General features: G+C 42.3%; 1 protein-coding gene across 7 annotated transcripts in view; it reads left to right on the forward strand.

Moving 5' to 3' along the window:
* Positions 1–24,281, forward strand: part of LOC126298395 (ligand of Numb protein X 2-like) — a 524,161-nt gene that overhangs the window by 467,299 nt on the left and 32,581 nt on the right. For all 7 annotated transcript variants that reach the window (XM_049989706.1, XM_049989703.1, XM_049989704.1 and 4 more), the window contains 3 exons: positions 8,843–8,965; positions 16,168–16,270; positions 20,321–20,535. In XM_049989706.1, coding sequence (XP_049845663.1) covers positions 8,843–8,965; positions 16,168–16,270; positions 20,321–20,535 — 441 coding nt within the window. The remainder of the gene's footprint in view (positions 1–8,842; positions 8,966–16,167; positions 16,271–20,320; positions 20,536–24,281) is intronic.

Consider the following 24,281-nt stretch of genomic DNA (forward strand, 5'->3'; position numbering starts at 1 on the left):
GCAGGGTGGCCCTCCATCTCATACTGCTACATTTGTAAAAGATCTCTTGCACACATCACTGGATGAGGATCGCGTGCTGAGCTGCCACTGCAGGCCGGAGTGGCCGTGCGGTTCTAGGTGCTACAGTCTGGAGCCGAGCGCTCGCTCCGGTCGGAGGTTCGAATCCTGCCTCGGGCATGGATGTGTGTGATGTCCTTAGGTTAGTTAGGTTTAAGTAATTCTAAGTTCTAGGGGACTGATGACCTCAGATGTTAAGTCCCATAGTGCTCAGAGCCATTTGAACCATTTTGATTTGAGCTGCCACTACCGTCGCGATTGGCCTCGCAGGTCCTCAGCCGTCAATCCGTGTGATTCGTTGTCGGGTTAGCTGAAGTTGAAAGTTTATTGCGATCATCCAGCTTCATTACAGATGCTAAAACATAACATCCGAGGCCAATTTCTCACCACACCTACTGGTATACTGTACTGTGATGTCCACAACATTGTCCCTGTTGATGAATCATGGCCGACATGTTGAGCATTTGTTATAAATAATATTCTCTTTGCCAAGAATGATCGTCGACATGTTGAGCATTTCAAGTAGTGCCGATTTTCTCTGCTTGTGCCAGTGCAAGTGCAGTCGTCAGGTTATCGTAGTTGCCGGCCAAGCATTTGGAAACGATCGGCTGATAATTCGATCGTTTCCAAATGCGTTTCGGAGAAGCAGGAGAACTTCACGAGCGATGTGCGGTGGGGCCCTATCTTCCATGAAAACTGTTGAGTTCAATGTGTCTCTTTCCTGTAGGGCGGGTATGACATGCTGGCGAAAAATATCGCAGTAACGCTACCTTGTCACACTGCACGTCTTTGGTTCTTGAGCGCCAACTTGTTCAAAAAAGAATGGGCCAATGATGAATGTCGCCGTGAAACCACACCATACGGTGACACGTTCACCATGCAGAGGAAATTAGTGCACAGTGACTGGAGGTGAAGATCCCCACACTCGGCAGTTCTGTATGTTCACCTCGCCCATCAGAGAAAAATGAGCTTCGTCTATCCATAGGATGGTCCAGGACCAGTCTCGTCAACTTAAATCCTTGCGGGAAAGTGGAGAGCGAAGTCAACACGTTGTTTTGCGTCCTGTGGTTCAAGCTGCTGTGCGATGTGGATGTTGTACGGATTGTTGAAAGACATTAATTTGTCTCCGAGCACTGCCAATATTCAGCTGCCCGGAGACGCCAAGTGGTAGTGTACTACACACTGTTACGGGTGATAATGCTAGCAGTGTTTGCAAGCAGCAGACGCTCCTTCTCCTTACCACTTCTCTTCCCACCATAGCTTTAACGTGTTGTTGTTGGTGCAGAGATTGGCAACTTGAAATGTAAAACTTTGCGCTTCACAAAACGAATAAACTTAATATCCTTTGACTATAATATCAATGAGTCACTGTTGGAATCGGCCCACTCATATAAATGCCATGGTGTAATAGTTTGTAAAGATATGAAATGGAATGATCACATAGGTTCAGTTGCGGGGAAAGCGGATGGTAGACTTCGGTTTATTGGTAGAATATTGGGGAAGTGCAATCAGTCTACAAAACAAATTACTTGCAAATCACGCGTGCGACTACTTCTAGAATATTGCTCAAGTGTGTGGGACCCATACGAGATAGGACTAACAAAGGATAATGAACGTAAACAGAGAAGGGCACCACAAATGGTCACAGGTTTGTTTAATCAGCGGGAGTGTCGCCGAGAAAGTCCACCTACAGAGTTTTAAATGATTGCGCTAGGGATATATAACAACACCCTACGTATTGCTCACATAGGGATCGTGAGGGTAAGATTAGAATAATTACTGCGCACACACACACACACACACACACACACACACACACACACACACACACACACACACACACACACACACACAGGCATTCAGTGAATCACTTTTCCCGCGCCCCTTACATGAAACACTAATAACTGGTACGATGGGACATACCCTGTGCCATGCACCTCATAGTAGTTTGCAGAGTATAGATGTAGGTGTAGAAGCAGATGTACACGCGTGCAGGAGTAACGTTGGTGAATTCTCAGACTGCTGCGGACTTGGATTCTCCCCCTCTGACTCCACATTCACAGAGCCTGGTGAGTTATAACAAACTGCAGATTCCTATTCTTGTACAGTTTACTGCGCCTGTGGCTTATGAGGCTGTGGTTCGTTCATTACCATTCCTAGTTGTGGACAATGCTTACCCTGAAAATCTGTTTAGTTGGGACCAGTGGCGGATACAGAAAAACCTCAAGGAGGAGGCGCTACCTTTACTTTTACTGTAATAAAAAAAATCAAGTCACATGCAAAGTTTAAGAAAGTATTATTTAAACTGATTATACACATAAACAATACAATGCCATCTTATGATATAAAAAGTTACAATTGTGGTTCTCTTCCTTAAATGGTGAATTATATGCGCCTATTCTTCCTTGGCGGCGGCGGCGCGGCGCAGGTGGCAATGCGCAATGCTGGCGGCTCCGTTTAAAAACTGCTTGGATCCTCCATCAGTGATGAAGTGCATTTGGTTTTTTCTTTTCTGGGCCCACCTGGTACTGGCTACTTCATGGGATCAAGTAAAAGTAGAATTAGATTGCTTTCAATGCCTTTCTTCCAGTAAATGGTCGGCACCATAGGTGATAGTCAAAAATCTACCGGTAGATTACGCCTCTGCGGTGATTCTTAAAAATCTATTAATGCACAATTACTCATTGATACCTATCCTGTGTCGCATATTGACAAGCTGTTTGAAAATTGTCGGAGGACCATTATTTTTCAAAGATTGACTTAATAGAGGCATATTTACAGCTGCCTCTGGACGAGGAATCTAAGCTCTTCTAGTTATCGATACGGCTTTGGGGCTTGATCAATACCAGCATTTGCCTTTTGGTGTGGCAGGCGCACCAGCAATTTTTCAACGCTTTTTCGAGCAACTTATTCCACTAGTTCAAGGCTGAATCACCTATTTAGATGACGTAGTACTGTCTGGTGCCTGTACAGAGGAACATTTGCAGAACCTTTGTCTCTGTTTTCCGTTTCACAGTGTGCAGGGTTAAAGTGCAAATTAGACACGACGCAGTTTTGTCAACCATCCATTATTTATTTGGGTTTTGAAGTTGTGTGTGGTGGCTTAAACCATTGCGCCAGCATATTGGTGTTATCGCCACGTCGCCACACCTTACGTCTGTCAAGGCATTACAGGCTTTTAGGCAAAACTACGTACTCCCACATTCATACCGGGTGCTGCTACTGTGACCAACCACTCCGTGCGTTATTGTGTAGATATGTTCCTTTCCAGTGGTCCACGGCTTGTGACCAGGCATTCAAGTAGTTAAAATCTGCGCTGCAGTTGGCCCCTTGGTTGATCACTTTTCAGCTGGGTCAACAACACCTTTGTGTTCGTGACAGATGTGTCTTCAGTTTGGCCTTTGCGCCGTCAAAGCTCATAAGTGTGGATGCCCTATGGCGTATGCCTCTAAATCTTTAAATTCAGCGCAAAAGCGTTATTCTCAGATAGAGAAAGAGGCTTTGGCGTGCGTGTATCCGCTAAAAAAATTTCCAGTTTTTTCTATATTGGTCTAAGTTTCACCTGCTCACACACCACAAACCACTGGTGTCTCTTTTTAATCCTTTGGCGTCCTTGCCAGACAAAGCCGCACATAGATTACAGCAGTGGGCTATTTTCATGTCACGATACAGTTGTGAGATACATTTTCGACCTAGGGTGCAACTTGCAAATGCTGGCACCTTATTGCGTTTGCCAATTGTTCCTGATATAGTCTGATAAAGAACAATGACTTTGTTTTCATTTAGACGTAGTAGCTCAACATGTTGTTGATGATTTTCGTATTACCAGCACTAAAGTTGAGGCCACGGTAGCCACGGATCCTGTTTTAAGTGAAGTTGTTTCTCTTACGCAACACGGCTAGCCGGAAAAACTCAATTATTTTGCATTACAAAGTTGTCTTTCTGTGTGGGATGGAGTGCCGCTGTTAGCTACAGAAGACACTGCTCCTCGAGTTGTAGTCGTGTCCGCCCTTCGGCGTGAGGTTATGCTTTTATTACATGTGGACTACTGGGATGTGTCACGTGCAAAAGTGTTAGCACGCGTACATGTTTTTTGACCAGGCATTGGTGGGGAAAAGCGCGAGTTGTTGCGGCCTTCCCACAGTGTACCACCCTTCAGACGGCCTCCTGTTCTCAGTCACTGGGGCCTGATCGACAGTGCTTGGGAATTAATTCATGTTGTTTTTGCGGGACCTTTCTTAAATTTATACTGGCTTGTTGTAATTGGGGCCTATTCTAAACTTCCGCGTGTGGTGTGTTGTCTGTCTACTTCTGCGCCAGCAACGATTTCTGCTTTGTCAAAAAATTTTGCAGTGGAAGGTCTTCCGTATACGTTAGTTACTGACTGTGGCCCCCAGATCATAAATCAGGATTTTGAAGATTTTTGTAAAAAAGTGGTGTTCGCCACATCACGTCTCCTTCTTTCCGCCCTTAATCGAACGGGAAAGCAGAACGACTAGTTTCCATGTAAGACTCTGATGAGAAAATAAGTTTTGGGTGTGTCACTGGAAGTAGCTCTTGACTGGTACCTCAGTTCTCGCAGATAAGTCTGGCAGAGTTGTTGCACAGTCATCATCCCTAGACTCTGCTACACCTGCTTCAGCCAACATCGGGCCTTACGCCAGCAACGTCATTGCAACGCTTCCGGCCTGGCACAGATGTTCGGGCTCGCAGGTTTGGCAGCTGGCCAAAATAGGTGCCAGCGGTAATCGAGAGTGTCCGTGGGCAACACCTTTGTGTCGCCCACGTGGCTGAGGGGCAGGTGCTGTGATACGTTGACCAGCTGCCCAGTTATTAATGAACAAAGTAAGAGCATATGGACTATCCGACCAATTGTGTGATTGGATTGAAGAGTTCCTAGATAACAGAACGCAGCATGTCATTCTCAATGGAGAGAAGTCTTCCGAAGTAAGAGTGATTTCAGGTGGGCCGCAGGGGAGTGTCGTAGGACCGTTGCTATTCACGATATACATAAATGACCTTGTGGATGACATCGGAAGTTCACTGAGGCTTTTTGCGGATGATGCTGTAGTATATCGAGAGGTTGTAACAATGGAAAATTGTACTGAAATGCAGGAGGATCTGCAACTAATTGACGCACGGTTCATGGAATGGCAATTGAATCTCAATGTAGACAAGTGTAATGTGCTGCGAATACACCGAAAGAAAGATCGTTTATCATTTAGCTACAATATAGCAGGTCAGCAACTGGAAGCAGTTAATTCTATAAATTATCTGGGAGTAGGCAATAGGAGTGATTTAAAATGGAATGATCATATAAAATTAATCTTCGGTAAAGCAGATGCCAGACTGAGATTCATTGGAAGAATCATAAGGAAATGCAATCCGACAACAAAGGAAGTAGGTTACAGTACGCTTGTTCGCCCACTGCTTGAACATTGGACACCAGTGTGGGATCCATACCAGATGGGCTTGATAGAGGAGATAGAGAAGATCCAACAGAGAGCAGCGGGCTTCGTTACAGGATCATTTAGTAATCGCGAAAGCATTACGGAGAGGATAGATAAACTTCAGTGGAATACTCTATAAGAGAGACGCTCAGTAGCTCGGTACGGGCTTTTGTTGAAGTTTGAAGACATTCCTTCACCAAGGAGTCAAGCAGTATATTGCTCCGTCCTTCGTATATCTCGCCAAGAGACCATGAGGATAAAATCAGAGAGATTAGGGCCCACACAGAGGCATACCGACAATCTTTCTTTCCACGAACAATACTAGACTGGAATAGAAGGGAGAACCGATAGAGGTACTCAAGGTACCCTCCACCACACACCGTCAGGTGGCTTGCGGAGTATGGATGTAGATGTAGATCTCCTACACCACGGCCAGTGCCTTCAGCTCCTCCGCCGCTGCCGACGTTTCCTCCTGTGCTGTGGTTGCCCCAATCAGCTGCCGGGTCCGCGGCGGGAACCCAGCTCCCACACTGTCACGGCCGATGCTGCCGTCACAGCCAGCGCCACCTGTTCCGCCGCAACCTCCTTGCCCGAGGTTGGACTCGGACCTGGAAATGGACGCTGCACCAACGTTGCTGTCCTACCATGTGGCCTCCGAAAAGGAGTGGACACTGCACTTGCCTGTGGCTGCGTGCGCATGACTCAGCAGCCAATGTCGACCACAGGAGAAATGGACGTGAACACAGGAAGCACAAAGGAATAGGAGTGCTGTGACTACCAGTTTTGTGTGTGTGTGTGTGTGTGTGTGTGTGTGTGTGTGTGTGTGTGTGCACAACCTGCCGATTGTGCCCAAAAGAAATGCACACTCTTTTTGTAAAAATACAGTTTTCATTCTGCGTGTGTGAAAGTTTCACAGTGTGTAGATGCATCCTTCCCGCATGTTGCCAAACTTGATTCAATGTGTTCCTGTGAGTGGCGCCATCACAGCATGTCTTCAAGAGTGCTGCTACACTTGACGTTCGTCAGAAGCAACGTGCTGTCATAGAATTCCTGTGCTGTGAAAACGAGACGGTGGGAAACATCCACAAGAGGTTGAAAAGGTGTATGGAGATACTGCTGTCGATTGCAGTACAGTCAGTCAGTGGGCAAGCAGGTTACGTGATGAAAGTGAGCACGGCAATATTGAGGATTGTTCTCGCAGTGCACACACTCCAGACAACGTGCAGAGAGTTAACGAATTGGTGACTGTTGACAGACACATCACAGTGAACAAACTGTCACGCTACGTTGGGATAGGGGAAGGAAGTGTTTGCAGAATTCTGAAAGTGTTGGCGTTAAAAAAGGTTTGTGCCAGGTGGGTTCCCAGGATGTTGACAGTGGCTCACAAAGAAACAAGAAAAATGGTATGCAGAGAACTTTTGGAACAGTATGAGAATGGTGGAGATGAATTTCTTGGAAGAATTGTGACTGGCGATGAAACATGGCTCCATCATTTTTCACCAGAGATGAAGTGGCAATCATTGGAGTGGCATCATGCAAATTCACCCAAGAAAAAAAAAATTCAAAATCACACCTTCTGCTGGCAAAGTTATGGCTATGGTGTATTTTTATTCCAAAGGACTCTTGCTTGTGGATATCATGCCAAGTGGAACCACCATAAATTCTGATGCCTATGTGAAGACACTGAAGAAACTTCAAGCTGGACTGAGTTGTGTTCGACCACACTGGAAAAAGCAGGATGTTTTGCTGCTGCACGACAATGAATGGCCATATGTCAGTCAAAACACCACGGAAGCGATCAGAAAACTCAGATGGACAACACTGAAACACCCGCCTTACAGTCCTGATCTGGCTCCATGTGACTATCATCTATTTGGGAAACTGAAAGACTCTCTTCGTGGAACAAGGTTTAAAAATGATGACTCTTGTGCACGCTGCCAAACAGTGGCTTCAACAGGTTGGTCCAGAATTTTACTGTGCAGATATACAGGTGCTGGTTCCAAGATGGCGTTAGGCAGTTGAGAGGGATGGAAATTATGTGGAGAAATGAAAATATTGTTTCTAAAGGATGTATCTATACACTGTAAAACTTTCAAACATGTAGAATAAAAGATGGATTTTAAAAAAATAGTGTGCATTTCTTTTGGAGTTACCCTCATATAAAGGCCAGAGTGCCAGGTTCCGCCAGCCAATTCTGTATTACTAATTGAACTGTACCCTGTCTTCCATGTGTTTGTACTTTTCTAGCAACAAATTACTGTGTCCTTGGGTTTGCACACATTGTCTCACACACACACACTTCTAAGAACTGCCGAAAAATGTCAGTAGCGGCTTGTGGTGGTGGCGGCACTGTGGAGCTTCTGGGAGGAATTGGCTCCAGGCTGGCCTCAGACTCTTTTAATAATTCCTCTGGTGGTGAAAACATTGGAATATCGAACATCTATAATAGATGACACCACAAAGGCAATTTAATTCCTTTACTCATGTGTATGGGGAAATACCTTGTATCACTAGTACTTTAAAGATATTGTGATTTTTCAGCAATTGTTTAAGACTTTTATATTTTGTAAAAGTTTCCTGTTACTTTATATGTGTTAGTATTATGTGTGAAACAACATGTAAAAGTTGGCAAATATGACAAAATATGTTTGTGCGTTAATTAAAAGTTTGTTTAGTTTATTATAGTTGTCAGAAATATACTTTATAAATAAAATGCCCTTTTTATTTAAATATTGTTAATAGTGTGATTTTAGACATATCTGCTTGGTGTTTTCATCCTGTAGTTCCTGGGCTCTGTCGCTTGTCCCACACTGAATGCTCTGTGCAATTCGATTGGATATAAAAATGATTTTGGGCAATAGTGATTCACAATGTCTTGCTAATATACTCGTATAAACCTTCTTTTATATTTCATGTACAGTACACAGTTCATGAAATTACCATTATATAGCTGTCTTACAAAAATTATTGTATAAATATTAATTTGTCCTATCAAACAGTCACAATTGAAAGCCTTAGAATCTGTTATAATTTATTACATGGGTGGTGTTCCATGATTCTATTCATTAGCATTTTTGTTCTATTGAATCATTCCCATATTATTTTCAGGGTCATTAACCTTTTCCACTACATACTAACTAAGAATCATGTTTACATAGACAAGTGAGCTTTTCTTTCTGCAGTACCCATTTCAGCTTTTCGCTGTTTTCTTTCCTCTCTTCTGCTGTTAATTTCATTCCTTACTATATTGGATTTGTGTGATCATAGACACTTTTTGAATATTTATTATTATTATTATTATTATTATTATTATTATTGTTATTATTATGTTCCAGCACTGCATTGTGGTGCAAGAAGTATTTGAAGATGGTTTAATATCCCAGGATGGTCGTTTGCGCCCTGGTGATCAACTCATCGAAATTAATGGAACAGACATGACAAATGCCACACACCACCAGGTAGGGATATGTACACACAAGTTTTTTCTCTTTTTGTAATCTTGTTTTGTTTGCACTTGGTAATTTCTTATAATTTAAAGTAGAAAGTACTTTCCAAAAACACACACACACACACACACACACACACACACACACACACACACACACACACACACACTCACTCTGAAGAAATTAATATTTATTTCTTTGACTTCATGATAAGTTTATAAACTCTGATTTTCTGGAAATACTAAATGTAGTTTGAAATTGTCCAGTATATAACTATAATTTCTATTTTATGTTTGTTTGTCTCCACTATATTTCTTTGACCCGGTTTATATTCAGTGACAATGCTGCTACTCAACATGGTCAGCGCGGGTACTTGACATGCCGATGGTGACTCGGTAACAACTGGGAAATAGAACCCCATGAGTGGAAGCAGCTCAACTTGCAAATTGAACTACAGGAAGCGAAGTGTACTAACCCACGTAAATACACGATTGGCAATTTACTTGGAACATGGCTGGTGTAGGCGGCTAACAACCGAGCACACAGCTACTCTAGGCATGAAGTGCAAGGCTAGGTCCATGGTGGTTTAACTCCACAGAAGCACTGGCATGCACCACTTACTCCTGCTCACAAGCAAACACTTCTGTCAGTGTGTCTGTTCATATGACATGATGGGTGCAACCTCCATGGCAGATTTCTGAAATACTGCGCTGTTCTACCCGTGCCAGCTTATCTGTCTCCATTGTGGTGCCTGCTGGCAGGGATACTTAATCCTTCCCACCGGAAAAGGCCACTTAGAGTCAGAAATGACCAGGCTTTGGTTGTGGTGTCCAGTGCAGAACTTGCAGTGGACTGACCACTGAAGAAGGCAACACCAGCATTGCTGGCTCTGCCAGAAGGGTGGAAGAACATGGAGCTTGCAGCAATGGCAAGTCCACTGGCGGCAGTGGGGATGAGACCACCTCTACCAACAAAGCTGCAGAGAAGGCAGGTGGAGAGGGGCAGCCCAAAATGCATGGGCTCCACCAAGGAAGACAGAATGCCTTCATCTGCATTCTCGCACCCTTGACATAATGCGAGTACCTTCATCCACAAGCCCACAACAGCCAGTAGTGTGACATCACGCCAATGCCTTCATCCGAGTCATACGCCAGTGCAATGATGCAATGCTGTGAGGGGACAACCACTTGACAGTATTACTCGCCTGTGGCAAGCATGAAGGCCCCTGGGACAATGTGGAGTTAAGGACGTAGAAGAAAAATGTATGCTACATTGGATCTGCAACAGAAGAGACATGCTCTGATCAATTCATCTGGACTGGTGAAATGATTTTACAGTTGTGGCTGTCGTGACTTTTCATGCTGTCAATGGAAAATCTGACATGTTTTGCTACAAGGCATCATACAGCAGGAACATGAGATCCACCTGCCAATAGAATTCTGCATTGGGCCCACTGGTAGCTGCAAGAGCACATCAGCACTGGCATGATGGGTGGTGAAGCGGTAACAGATGTCATGAGGATAGTTACTGAGAAAGAGGACCAACAGCTGCAACCAGTGGGTGATCCTAAATGGCAGCTTGGAACGAGGGGCAAATAAGGAAACCAATGGTTTGTGGTCAGTGATGAGAGGAACCTCAGCCTGTACAGGAAGATGTGAAACTTTTAAACCTGAAAATAGTAACTAGTGCCTCATTTTCCACCTGTGAGTAATTGTGGTGTGCAGTGGGAAGCGTCTTCAGTGCGTAAGTGATGAAATGTGTTATTCTGTCCTGGTTCTGATGGCACATGACGACACCAATGCCATACTGATACACGCCACAGGCGGTTTTAAAGATTTACCTGGTGTAAAGGAAACCAGACAGGGAGTAGTACACAAACACTGCTTGAGAGACAGAAACGTCCATTGACAGTCCACAGACTAGACAAACTTGATGCCCTTCTGATGAACCCAGTTAAGAGACTGGCAGATGTGCACAGCCTGGGAATGAACTGAGCACAATATGAAATCTTATCCAAAAAAGACGGGAGCTCCTTCAAGTTTTTGGGTGCTGGTTGCTTGACAGTGGCTTTGATATGGTCGTATGTGTGGGTGAGACCGTCTTTACTAAGCACATGATCCAAAAATTGCACCATTAGGGAAAAAACAGCACTTCTCCAGCTTGTAACGAATGCCATTCTCCAGGAGACATTGGAAAACTGACTGAAGATTCCGTAAATGCTTCTCTCGAGTAGGGTCCAAGACCCAGGTGTCATCAATGTAATTAATGCAACAGGGAACGTTGTGAATCAACTGCTCCAAAAATCTCTGAAATATCTCTGGTAAGTTCCTGGTGCAGATGTGGTTTCAAAAGGTAAACAATTAAACTGGTAAAGCCCACAAGGAGTGTTGAGGGCCAGGAAAGTGTGAGAAACTGTGTCCAACAGAAGCTGCAACGATTCTGCAACACATTGCACACACACTGACTGTCTGTTTAAAACTGCTGCAAATGTTCATGGTGCCATCGTGCTTCTGAATCACCACCAAAGGGGTGGCCCACTTTCTCGACAAAATGGAGAAATGACACCTTGATCCTGTCAACTCTGCAATTTGGGTGGGGGCCACAAAATTTCAAGAGTGCCGACAGCTGAAGAGAAATATGGGCCAAGTTATTTTCTGCACAGCACAAGGTGTTGTCAAACAGCGGGCTGTAGGATTGCAGTAAGGAGTCCAAATCATGAAAAGGATTGGATTGAGACACTAAATGCACTTTGTCAATGATTCTAAAACTGAAAACAGGAAAGTGTCAACACCTAAGATATTTTGCACTAACGTCGAATTGACCTCTAACAGTGTAAGTTGCCATTCCGCATTCTCATAATTCTGAGGTAATGCAGTGTTTACTATAAGAGACAACCTGACAGAGCAGCCATTGCAACTCTGGGCAACCCATGATGCTGTATGTATCCCAATTGAGGCTGATTGACACTCCCGTGTCAACTTTAAATTCGACTGGCCACCCATCCAGAATCAACATCAGCAAAATACACTGGCGCGACATGCGTGGGGTATCAGAGACAGCGCCAGAGTCCTGGGAAAACATCGGGGCATGTAACGACTGACTTGCAGCCATCTGATTGTCATAAACAATTGCCAAATGTCCTATTTGACAGAATATCCCACACATGGCCTTCACGCGTGGGCAGTCTGCTGAACATGCGACAAACGACAATCTTGGGAGGACCACTGCAACTGCGCCACTTCCATGTGGGTCTGATGATCAAAATACTGTTTAAGTGACTGATAAAGCTCCTCAAAGAGAGGCTTTCCAGACTCAGTGAAGGGCTTCAAATTTTGGACAACTTCCTATAAACCCTCACTACTGGATGACTAAACCCTCTCTACTGGATGATGACAACACCAAGCCCTATTGACGATATGCCTTACCTGGTGTAGATAATTCACCCACCTTTCTGTAGCCGCATCAGAACCAGCAAACTATGTCAGGGGCAGAGAAGAAATGTGTCCCGCAGGTGGGTGGATGCAGCTCCTTCTACTGTTCCTTCTGTACGCACAAATTTTCCTGTGAGCATTGCAGAAAGGCTGTGTCAGTTGTAGGCCAAAGTGAACACTATGAAAAGGGGGTAAAAAAAAAACAGGGACCAGTAAGAATGCCCTTTGTCACCACTTTAGAAAACGGTGAAGTTATGACAACGTTACTACTCAACATATACTTCGCGGGTACTTCGCAGTCTGACAGTGACTTCGTAACAACTGGGGAACAGAACCCCATGAGTGGAACGAATTCGCCATGCAAATTGAACTATGGGAAGCTGAGCGTCCGAACCCACATAGATATGCACATTGCAATTTACATGGCTGACGTGGGCGGCTAACGACAGCACCTGCCAACTCTCGGCATGAAGCACAAGGCTAGGTCCGTGGCAGTTTAACTTTGCAGGAACACTGGTGTGCGCCACTTACTGCTGTTCGCAAGTAAATGCTTCTGTCAGCAGGTCCCTAGGATGTGATGCATGTGATCTCCATGGCAGGTTTCTGAACTATGCTGTTCTACCCATGCCAGCTCAGCTGCCTGGCAGGGAATATAAAGTTAACAAAAAGTCTAGAAATGCATAACCCACAACAACACACAAAAAACAATTGCTAAACCACCCACTACACCGAAGACAATAAAAATGTTGGATGGGAAAGTAGCAGGCTTAAAAAGTTAGATCATAAACCAGCAAAAATTAGGCCAGTGTTTTTATCTGATAATAAGCCACACACACACACACACACACACACACACACACACACACACACACACACACACCTGTGTGGAAAATTATTTATCTTCAAACGTTTTTGACAGAATGATAATTATACATTAGTGGAATGTGCTTTCAGGATACAAATGCAGGGACTTGATCTCTTTGTATAGGTAGGACTTTAAAGAATGTATAGTGGAGATAAATTTCAATGTGGCTGGTGCTCCTATGTCATAGGTTTACACCTTCCAAAGAGATGAAATTGTTGCTGAAAGGATGTATTTGTTAGCAAACTGCATCAGTCCTTGCCTATGGCTTTAAGCACTCTGCTACCACAGTTTGTCATTACAATACATGCTGTGACATACTCTGACTATCTGATACCAAGTGACCCTGTTAATAGGTAGTCTTGAGTCATGCCCACTAAGGGAGCTGGTGCCAACCTCTGATAAGGTCATGACCAGTTCTTTCCCCCATTTTCCTCCATCTAAGGTGTTACTTTATCTCCAATGACCCAGCTGACAGTAAGGCATAGACTTTTCATTTCAGATCCATGTGTCAGGTAGAGCAATTCAAAAAAAGGCACCAAAAAATGGTGCCCAATGGGGGCAAACTGAACACTGTCCAAAGTATCAGAATTTGAACACAGAGACAGTGTGCGAGACTGGTTGGCTTACGTCACAAATGTGCACTGTTGTTGTATACATTCTTAAAATCTCCAATGAACTTCAGACGTAGTCCTTGCTCAGTAGAATGAGGAAAGCTTCCATGCAATTATAACCAGAATTGATAAGAGAACAATGAAACTTCTTAGGGGTACCTACTGCTGAGAACCTCACTACTAGTCAGGTTGTTATGCAGTGAGCACGGTAGGACAAGGTATGATCAGAGCAAAATCCCCAGCTTTCTTGTAAACCATTCCAAAAGATCAAGCATTATGTGGAGAAATTTGAGGATGTTTTCAGTGAAAGATGATGGGCTTTCTGTAACTGTTGTTTTGAATTGTGGAAATTTCCTTGTGATGTTAAGCAGACAGTGGTGTTCTGTGCTGCCAGCCAGAGAGCTCACAGGTTGGGGACAACTGTCATTTCATTTCAGTCAATGAGATCTACAATCACTTCTTGTCAGTATAAAAAATTTATTCTGAATTTTGTGCTGTTCATGATCAGCACACAATAATTATAGCATTCACTATAAGATGTTGTTAGTTTTGATAACAGAAGACCGGAAGTCTTTGTAGAGATTTGTGTCCGTGATGCGATTACATGTAATTTTTTTCTATCGAGGTAGCAGCTTTTTTTCTTTTCTAAATGTTGTTAGTCATCAGTAAGCCTTAGAATGTCAAAGTCATTCTCTTCAATCTTTATAATATGATATAGATGGCAGAATATTACTTTATGCTTAACTTGAAACACCATCTTGTCAGCTACAATAGCTATGGTAGATGTTGTGTCATGCTACTAGTACATGTGAGTGTGAATGCGCTGAGTGTAGTGTCGCCTTGTGTGTGTACTTGAATCAACCGCTGGTTGTATCAGTGCAGACTGGTCACAGCTGCCTGTAGGAAGCTTGCACACATAGTCTCCACTGTTCCGTCTGCCGGTTGACACGTGTGGAGCAGTGCTGACTCATCCTCACTATGTTCTTTTAGTATTTACTGCTGAAATCAGTTGTTCTGTGTATCATTTATATTGCATCTTCTGTATGATTCTTTTGTCTTGTTACGTGTGGACTCTTGAGAGGCATATTTCCGTTATTGTTCAGAGGTTTATGAATAAAGTCATATCTGTGTTACTTGGATCAGTTTCGTGTATAACTTGGTATTACATGATTGGTGAGTTTGGAATGATTTCCTTACGTGCAGTTTTTAAGTGTAGTTTCATCAGGTTTGGTCATTATAGACACTGTGCTACTGTCCCTGATTGAACAGCTTACTTTGGCAGTGACCCCTTTGCCGGCTTCCATGAGCAGTGGGATACTGTTCCACTGGTCTGTCCACCGACTTTTCCTCCATATGATGATCCATCCGAGGATCGGAAAGCTTACAAAAAAAGACTCAAACTGCATTTTTCAGCTTGGGATGAGACAACTCAAATTTCTGCTAAGCCTTATTCGTCTCGTGGATTCCACCTAAGGTGTATCGATCACTCTGTCAGCCTGCCCCTTTATAAGAACCGGCAGATGTTACTTTTGATCCCACATGTAGCTTATTGTCCAACTACCATCACAATTGAACACACATCATAGCGGCACGAGTTGAATTCTACTGATGCCGCAAGAAATCAGACTAGACATGGAAGGCCTGGGCAGCCGAACTTCACGGCCTTTGCCATAAGTGTCAAATCGTTACTGATGCCCCTAATGACTCTTATGCAGACTGTATAGCATGCAACACAGTTATCTGTTTAGCTCCAGACAAGGAAGTGTGCCACAAGGCTTTACTCTGTGAAAAAACCTCGTTCACAAAAGGTTTGCAAATAGCACGATCTTTTGAAGTTTCTCAGGCAGTGGGTGACCAAATTGAAGTGTGGGGCAATGTGGCATTAGTGGCACAATATGTGCTCTCTAGGACTAGCACTTGTATGAAAGAAAAAAATGTTTTGCTATGTTTTGATAATGGTTATTGTACATTTTATTTAGTGCTGCAAAATATGATAAATTCAGACAAACATTGGGTCAAGAAATACAGTGTTATAAGAAAGGTATAGGTATGTATACTAACAGAGGAGTATAATTGTGAAATCTGTTTTTCTGATTCACTCTCTGTCTCAGTCTATGAATTCGTTAGATGCTCCTGCCCATATAGCTTTGCTATGAACATATTCCTATTAAGAGAGAGTAATCAACAAGAGATGGGATTCTGTTACAAGCATCAACAATCTATCAATATTTATTGTGCCCGTAAATCACAAACATTCTGGTTTTGTGTGCTGTACTAAGTGTAACAAAAATTTCTAAACATTTTCAGGCATGCCAGGCTCTAAGGAAATTATGTCCTGTTCTACGCCTCGGCGTCTACCGTGAAAGAATTGAAAGTTATGCCGCCCGCTCTTCATCTCATTATGTAGAAGGTTTGTATTAGTAATTGTTAACTGACTGAAAGATAAATATTTGCTAAGAATCAGTAACATGTCCACAAGTATATGTGTTTGTTCGTATATTGCTTTTAGATTAATGTGTCTCCAGTATTCTGTAGTTTACAGGGTTTTCTGTTGGTATGATTGTGCATCCTTGTAGTGGTGGGAAGTGACCAACATCACAAATACATACTCACAGATTGCTTGTCTTCATTCTCCCTGTCCCCAGTAATAACCCTCACCAAGCCACAGAGTACTGATATTACAGCATAGAAAAAGTACCATTACACACATCATCTTCATATTGGCATTCAAACAATTTTTAGACTCGGTGTCTGCAGTGGTGTAGACAGTAATTTTATAATTGGCTTGGACTTCATTTAAATGACACTGAATCAGATGACAACTGATGCCTTTACTATTACACACTGAAAGATGTGAAGGTTGCTAAATCCACAAAGAGACAACTATTTACAATAAAACTGGTTCCATGCACAGTACCAGTGTCTGAATTGAAAAGATTAGTGTGTTGTTACAGGAACACTATTTGGATATTACATTGTATTCTGTGTCCTGAAATTGCCAGTACCCAGCTATAATTGTATCTTCCAATGTGTCATACTCAGAGATCCTACAGTTTCTAACACACAATGCAACAGAACCTGACGTTTAAATTTCACAGAATAGGCATATGATTAATGAAACTGAACAATTCAAACTCCTAAGTGTTCAGATAGGTAGTAAACTGTCATTGGAAGCCACGTTCAGGATCTTATTCAAAGACAATGCTGACATGTTTACTGTTCTAACAGTATCTGAAGTAAGTGATAGGTGTACACAAAAAGTAGTCTACTTTGCTTATTTTCATTCATTTATGGTGTATGGTATTATGTTTTGGGGTAACTTCCCATTCTCAACGGATATTTTTGTCTCAGAAGTGGGTGGTCTGGGAAATAAGTGGTGTAAGTTTGTGAACCTCTTGCCAACCCCTGTTCATTAGTCTGGGGATTCTGACATTGGCCTCTCAGTATATATATTCTTTAATGTAGTTTCTTGTTAACAATATCAGCTTATTCTCAAGAATTAGCAGCTTTCACTCAGTTAATTCTAGGCAGAAATCTAATCTGCATTTGGATTGCATTTCCTTGACACTTGTGCAGAAAAGGAAGCAGTATAATGCTGCATCCATTTTCAATAAGCTACCAGAAGCACTCAAAGATCTTAGCTGTAATCCAGAAGCTTTCAAATTGAAGCTGAAGAGTTTCATCACAGATCAGTCCTTCTACTCTGTTGAGGAGTTCCTTGAAAAATTAAGCTGATTTCTATGTTATATTACTGATTGCATTTACATAAATTTCTGGAGTGTCTTTTTTTGGGTTCATAAACATTTTATTTTATCTGTTATTACTTTTTCGTTGTAATTTCATGTACTGATACGTTCCTTGGCCTTGGAGATTTGCTCCTCAATTTGGTCCTACGGAATTTGACAAGTAAAAAAAAATAAAAAAATAAAAAAATAAATAAATAAAATCCTGTCGGACTAATTGTGTGTGGTGTAGTGCAGCTTCTTGACATGGCATGCACTTGACAAGTTGGCAGAAGTCCCCTGCAGAAATATTGAGCCGTGGTGCTTGGTTCTTGGTGGTTGCGAAAGTGTTGCCTATGCATAATTTTGTTCACGAACTGACCTCTCGATTGTGTCCCATAAATTTTCAATGGTATTCGTTTCAGGTGAGCTGGGTGGCCAGATCATTCACTTGAAATGTCCAGAATGTTCTTCAAACCAATCACAAACAATTGTAACCTGGTGACATGGCACATCATCATCATCCATAAAAAGTCTGTCATTGTTTGGCAACATGAAGTTCATGAATGGCTGCTAATAGTCTCAGAGTAGCCAAAAATAACCATTTCCAGTCAATGATCGGTTCAGTTGGACCAGATGACCCGCTCCATTCCATGTAAACACAGCCCAGACCATTATGGAGCCACCACCAGCTTGCAAGTGCTTTGTAAACAACTTGGATCCATTGATTTTTGGTGTCTGCACCACACTCAAACCCTATCATGAGCTCTTGCAAACTGAAATCGGGACTCATCTGACCAGGCCACAATTTTCCAGTGATCTAGGGTCCACGTGATATGGTCACGAGCCAAGGAGAGGTGCTGCGGGCGATGTGCTGTTAGCAAAGGCACCTGCATTGGTCATCCACTGCCATAGCCCCGTAACACCGAATTTCACCACTCTGCACTAACACACACATTCATCGTGCATCCCACTGTGATTTCTGTGGTTATTTCATGCAGTGTTGGATGTGCTGTTAGCAAAGGCACCTGCATTGGTCATCCACTGCCATAGCCCCGTAACACCGAATTTCACCACTCTGCACTAACACACACATTCATCGTGCATCCCACTGTGATTTCTGTGGTTATTTCATGCAGTGTTGCTTGTCTGTTAGCACTGTCAACTCTACGCAACTGCCACTGCTCTCGGTCATTGAGTGAAGTCAGTGACTACTGCGTTGTCCATGGTGAGAGGTAATGCCTGAAATTTGGTATTCTCGGCTCAATCTTGGCACTGTAGATCTCCGAATACTGAATTGCCTAATGATTTCCAAAATGGGATATCCCATGCTTTTAGCTCCACCTACTATTCTACATTTAAAGTCTGTTAATTCCTATCGTGCAGCCGTAATCACGTCAGAAACCTTGTCACATTAATCACCCAAGAGCAAATGACAGCTCCACCAGTGCGCTACCCTTTTTTACCATGTGTACATGATACTACTGCCTGCCATATGTATATGTGCATATCACTATCACATGACTTTTGTCACCTGATTGTATAAACAGAATGTCTTGTCCATAAACGAAAAAATGTTTTGTTTGAAGGAATTGGAGAGAGTTATGCATGTGTTCATTCTGACATGGATATCAAGCTTTTTATTGCTCCACTAAGTTTCATTTGTTTGAGACTTGGAAGATACATATACAGCAACAAAAAAGTTTGGTACCAAACAAAATAATGAGTCTGGCAAAGACACACTGTGAATATACAAAAACTGCAATATTCATACTGTCAGTACGTAACTGTAGACTTGTTACACACTTCTAGAAGTGAGCAGATGACCATCACTTGCCTTGGATATAATAAGGTATTTGTGCCACCTGTAAATTTAGTTATTGGGGCATGACACATCTGTCAGCTGACTATCTGATTTATATCAAAAATATAATACTGTTTTTCCTGCTGAGCAAGTGGTTTCAAAACCCATAGATAAAGATATTATTCATGATGTAAACAGAAGTGCTTAATTCCTATTACACATTCTTTTGTTATTTTCTAAATGTTTCAGTAATAATAATAATAATAATAATAATAATAATAATAATAATAGTGCAGTTATTACTATAGCAAATATGATTTTAACATAAATTCCAAGAAAGTTATTTAAAAATGATAGGCTTCCAAATATTTTTGAACGAATGTCATTAGAGTTCAGATGTGATATACACGTACTTCACTTTTATGCAAGAATACATGTGTTCTAAATGTGATTTAAGTTTTAAATATAGATGTAAAAAAAAACAAGTATGTGAAGCTTTGTTGGATTGAGTTGTATCATTGACCAGTTTTATTACAGGTTTAAAGCTAATCTATACCAACAAGCTATAGTGAAAAACTTCCTTTTTACTCTATTCTTTCACTGTTTGTTTTTCACATTGGCACTGTACATGCAAGCAAATTTCAGACATAACATTGCATAGGACTGTGATACACACATCCTTTTTTCACGATAATTTACAAAATTTCCCTTTTGCTGTACATGTTAATCAAACTTCAACACTGTTTCCCCCATAGAGTTCAGCATTGTATGTTTCCAAATAAAAATATTAATTTTTGTTGACATAAATACCATTTCTTGTTTGTGTCTTATAGCTTTCATTGAACAACTTTTTCTAATGAGATTTACCTGTTCAGAATATGAGACTGCGGGATGTAACCGTAAAGTTTATTTTTTGTTTTATTTACTGTTGTAGAGGTTCACACTGTAACACTTGAACATCAGCCAAATCAGCAGCTTGGTGTTCGCCTGAGTGGTTGGTGGATGGAACCAGGTATTTTTATAATGGAAATCATGCAGGGCAGTCCTGCTGCGCAAAGTGGACACCTAGAACCTTATGATCGCATTCTGTCTGTCAATGGCAAAGACTTGGCCAGCTGTTGGCTTGATCAGGCTTCAAAGCTAATTCAGGTGATGATTAATCTGTTATTGTATATATTACAACTTAATTTTGTAGTTATATGTTCAGGATCACAGTGCTGTATTGAATGAATATTTTGATTAATTTGTATTAGTATAAACAGTTTACTCACACACACAGAAAGTGATACATAAGAGCCACAAGTTACTTGTTATGTATTTGTTTGGTGAACAGACCTTCATGTTGAAACTGGTAAGGGTTATTCAGGTCTCAGAATTGATATTCACTGTCAAAAACATATTTCAAAATTAGACACTAAAATAGCAATCATATTATCACTATTTTTGGTGATTTATTGCTGATCTTCCCTTGTGTAATTGATTGTTCATTGATAACTGTTATAACAAATATAGTGTGTGTCAAGGGTGGGGGTTAGCTCTGAGAAGGAATGTACATCCAAAAGACAAAATAATGATCATCCTTCATCTTTGCCTGTCTTTTGCTCAGCACCTATTGTGTTTGTTTGAGTAGTGGTTTACTCTCAAATTCACAATGTTAGAGCATGCACAGAGGCATTATGGTGTAGCTCATATCTGATATTACTTTTGTAAAATGGGATGCAAGAGGGACATGACAGAATGGAATGAAAAGGTCACAGTACTTTTTCAGTGATGAAAGTATTGGAATATGTGGGTGTATCTCCACATGTTTGTCAAAATATGCTTGTAGTGATGAATTTTTTGTGATCCAGAAATTTCCTAGATAATAATTCCAGGCACATGATTGTTACAAAGTATGAATCCTGTGTGTATCTTGGATATCTACAATTATTCACAAGACACTCTGTGGAACTTTTAGTTCTGGCTGAAGGAGGCTCTGTGGTGTAGTTGGATCTTTAAATTATGTGTAAATTGATCTCTTGATTGAAGTTGCAGCTGATTTCAATCATTATGCCTACTAAACAATAAAAGCTCTGCATCTGGGCCTGACTGCCATGTTGTGCTGTCCCATTGGCATTATTTGGGTGTGGTTTGGAGGGGCATGGGGTCAGCACACACGGCACTCATGTTGTTGTTGGCTTTCTTGAACTTGTAGCTGCTATTTCTCAGTCAAGTAGCTCCTCATGAGGCTGATTGCACCCCATTCCAGTTCTCCCACTAAGGAAATAACCCTGGCAGTACTAGAAATCGAATCTGCGTCTGTTTGGTAGCCACACATATTGACCACTACATGCCTACACTGATACATTAAACCATAACATGAATTACATTATATATTTGTGAGGATACCCATACTCTCATCTGTGTCTGTCATGTTGAAAATTGATTTATTCATCGACCTAAAATTGATACTACATGCCACTTGAACATTCTGGGTTGTTCAAAAGATTTGACTATAAATGTGAATATGTGGGCCCACCAGAAACTGTGTCAGTTGTCATGGGCATTACTGTTGGGTATAATGAAAGAGGGAGGTAAAAATTAAGGGAAAGTTGCTGAAGAGAGTTGGAATTCAAAGATAATGCATAAACAAACATTGTATCAGCTTCAGTTATGTTATACAGAAGAAAAGAATAGTGAAAAATAAAAACAGATGTGTAGTAGACCTCTAAATTTTCCAAACAGACAAGAAGCTGTTCGGCCTTATTACTCAATCCTCTGATATTCTGATAAGTTAACCTTACTTTTCTGTGCATTCTTAAGCATTTTGTGGGGCCCTTCTGTTATTTCAAGTTCTTTACCTGCATGATGCCTGAATCCTGACTCTAACATGAAAAAGATATCCATCCAACACCACTGAACCATTAACCACAGGCATTTTGCTTTTGTGATGGTGCAGCTTCAGCCCCCACCCCCCCTTTACTTCCTCCGAAAAAAATACATCTTCATTTTGTGCAATAAGCTCAGCTACTCACGTAACCTGTCTGTCCCTCTGTTATTCAGGTATATGCCACCCTCCAATTGCAACAACAAACACTGTACTCGTGTGAGATTTCACTTCAGACAGCAACAGCCTGCTCAACTACAGGGCTGACAGCAGTATTGACCCATCCATGACACTCATACTGCTATTATTTCTGTCTTTAGCCAGGCTTCAACTACTATGATCACCTAATCCTCTTTGTAAAAATCCTTACACAACTTACTTATGTCCTGTCTCGTAGTGGAGACTAGCACTTGGCTTCACAATACTTGCAATTTGGTATATTGTTCCTAATTTGTCCTGTACCATCTGGCCTACACCCCTGCCAGGACTAGAATCTGTCAGCAAGATTTTTTCTTTCCAAACTCTCTTATGATCTACACTTACTTTCTTCACTAAAAGTCTGCTATGCTCTACTGTGACCTACAGCTGAGCCTCCTCCTTCAGGTTTAATCTTGCATTTTTGTAAGTGTAAACTCCTTCAGTCTGTAGTGCAATAGTTGCTCACTGAAAAGCCAGGAAAATAGCTCATTAATGTGTCCGTTAGTGACACATCAGCAGGGTAGCAAGTTACATATCTAGGATTGTCTGCTTTTATAGTTAGTTTTGCTAGGATGGCTAGGACGTGTGCATACTGTGTGCTGATGCAGGAGGGACTGACCACAGTTCATGAACAGCAGAATGTGCTTTTGACTATGGTCAGTCATCTTCAGGCTGCCGCCTTGGGGTGTAGTGGTAGTGGAGAATCTGACGCATCACATGGGACACCTCGGGTGTTGCTTATTTTGCCCACAGACTCTGCTTCTGAGGCACCTCCTAGTGCACCTGATGTGGTGGATTTGCCCTCACCACAGGGCGAGTGGTATGTGGTAACGTGTTCGTGTCACTCGAGGTAGAGGGCCAACATGGAGACTGGTCACCTCGTCTCGCCTGTTCACTCTGTGACTGGACAGGTGGCTGCTCCTTCGGCAGGGTCCGAAGAGGCACATGGGGGTGGAGGGGGGGGGGGGGGTTTGCTAGTTATTGGGAGCTCCAATGTTAGGCACATTATGGAGCCCCTTTTTGCAGATAGTGTTCAATCAGGGCTGGACAGAAAGCCAGGGTGGACTCAGTATACCTGTTAGGGGGGGGGGGGGGGGGTCATCTGAGATGTGGAGGTGGCCTTGCCTGTGGCAATCGAGCATGCATGGTGCAGTCGTCTGCATGTTGTGTTGTGGCTCACGTCAACACCAATGATGGATGCCACATGGGCTCTGAGGCAATCCTCAGTTCATACAGGTGGCTGGCAGAGGTGTGAGAAGACTTCTGGCCTCACATGCAGGGTGCAAGCAGAGCTCACAATTTGCAGCATTGTTCTCAGTGTTGATCGGGGTGCTTTGGTTTGGAGCCGTATGGAGGGTCTCAACCGAAGGCTTCGTCAACTCTGTGATGGTCTTGGATGTAGATTTCTAGACCTGCGTTATCGGGTTTTGTAGGACTCCCCGTGATAGGTCAGGGATGCATTACACAAAGGAAGCAGCTAATCACGTAGCAAAGTACTTGTGGAGTGCACAAGAGGGAATTTAGGCTAGGCTGTAGTTTGAGGTGCTCTGATGAACATTCGACAGTTGATATCCAGCAAGGGAAGTCAAACAGCATTCATAATAAACCCACTTTGACTGCCAGAGTTTTATTAGTAAACTGTCAAAGTATTTATAGTAAAGTTCCCAGATTTACTGCCCTCCAGGAAAGTTCTCAGCTCAAATTATTCTTGGGACTGAGAACTGGCTGAAACCTGAGGTGGAAAGCTCTGAGATATTTAATGAGTTGTGGAACGTATATCAGAAAGACAGATCAGAGGCCATTGAAAGGGGAGTGTTCATTGCAACTGACA

Source organism: Schistocerca gregaria, chromosome X (assembly GCF_023897955.1).
Source record: "Schistocerca gregaria isolate iqSchGreg1 chromosome X, iqSchGreg1.2, whole genome shotgun sequence".
In the NCBI taxonomy this organism is placed as follows: Eukaryota; Metazoa; Arthropoda; class Insecta; order Orthoptera; family Acrididae; genus Schistocerca; species Schistocerca gregaria.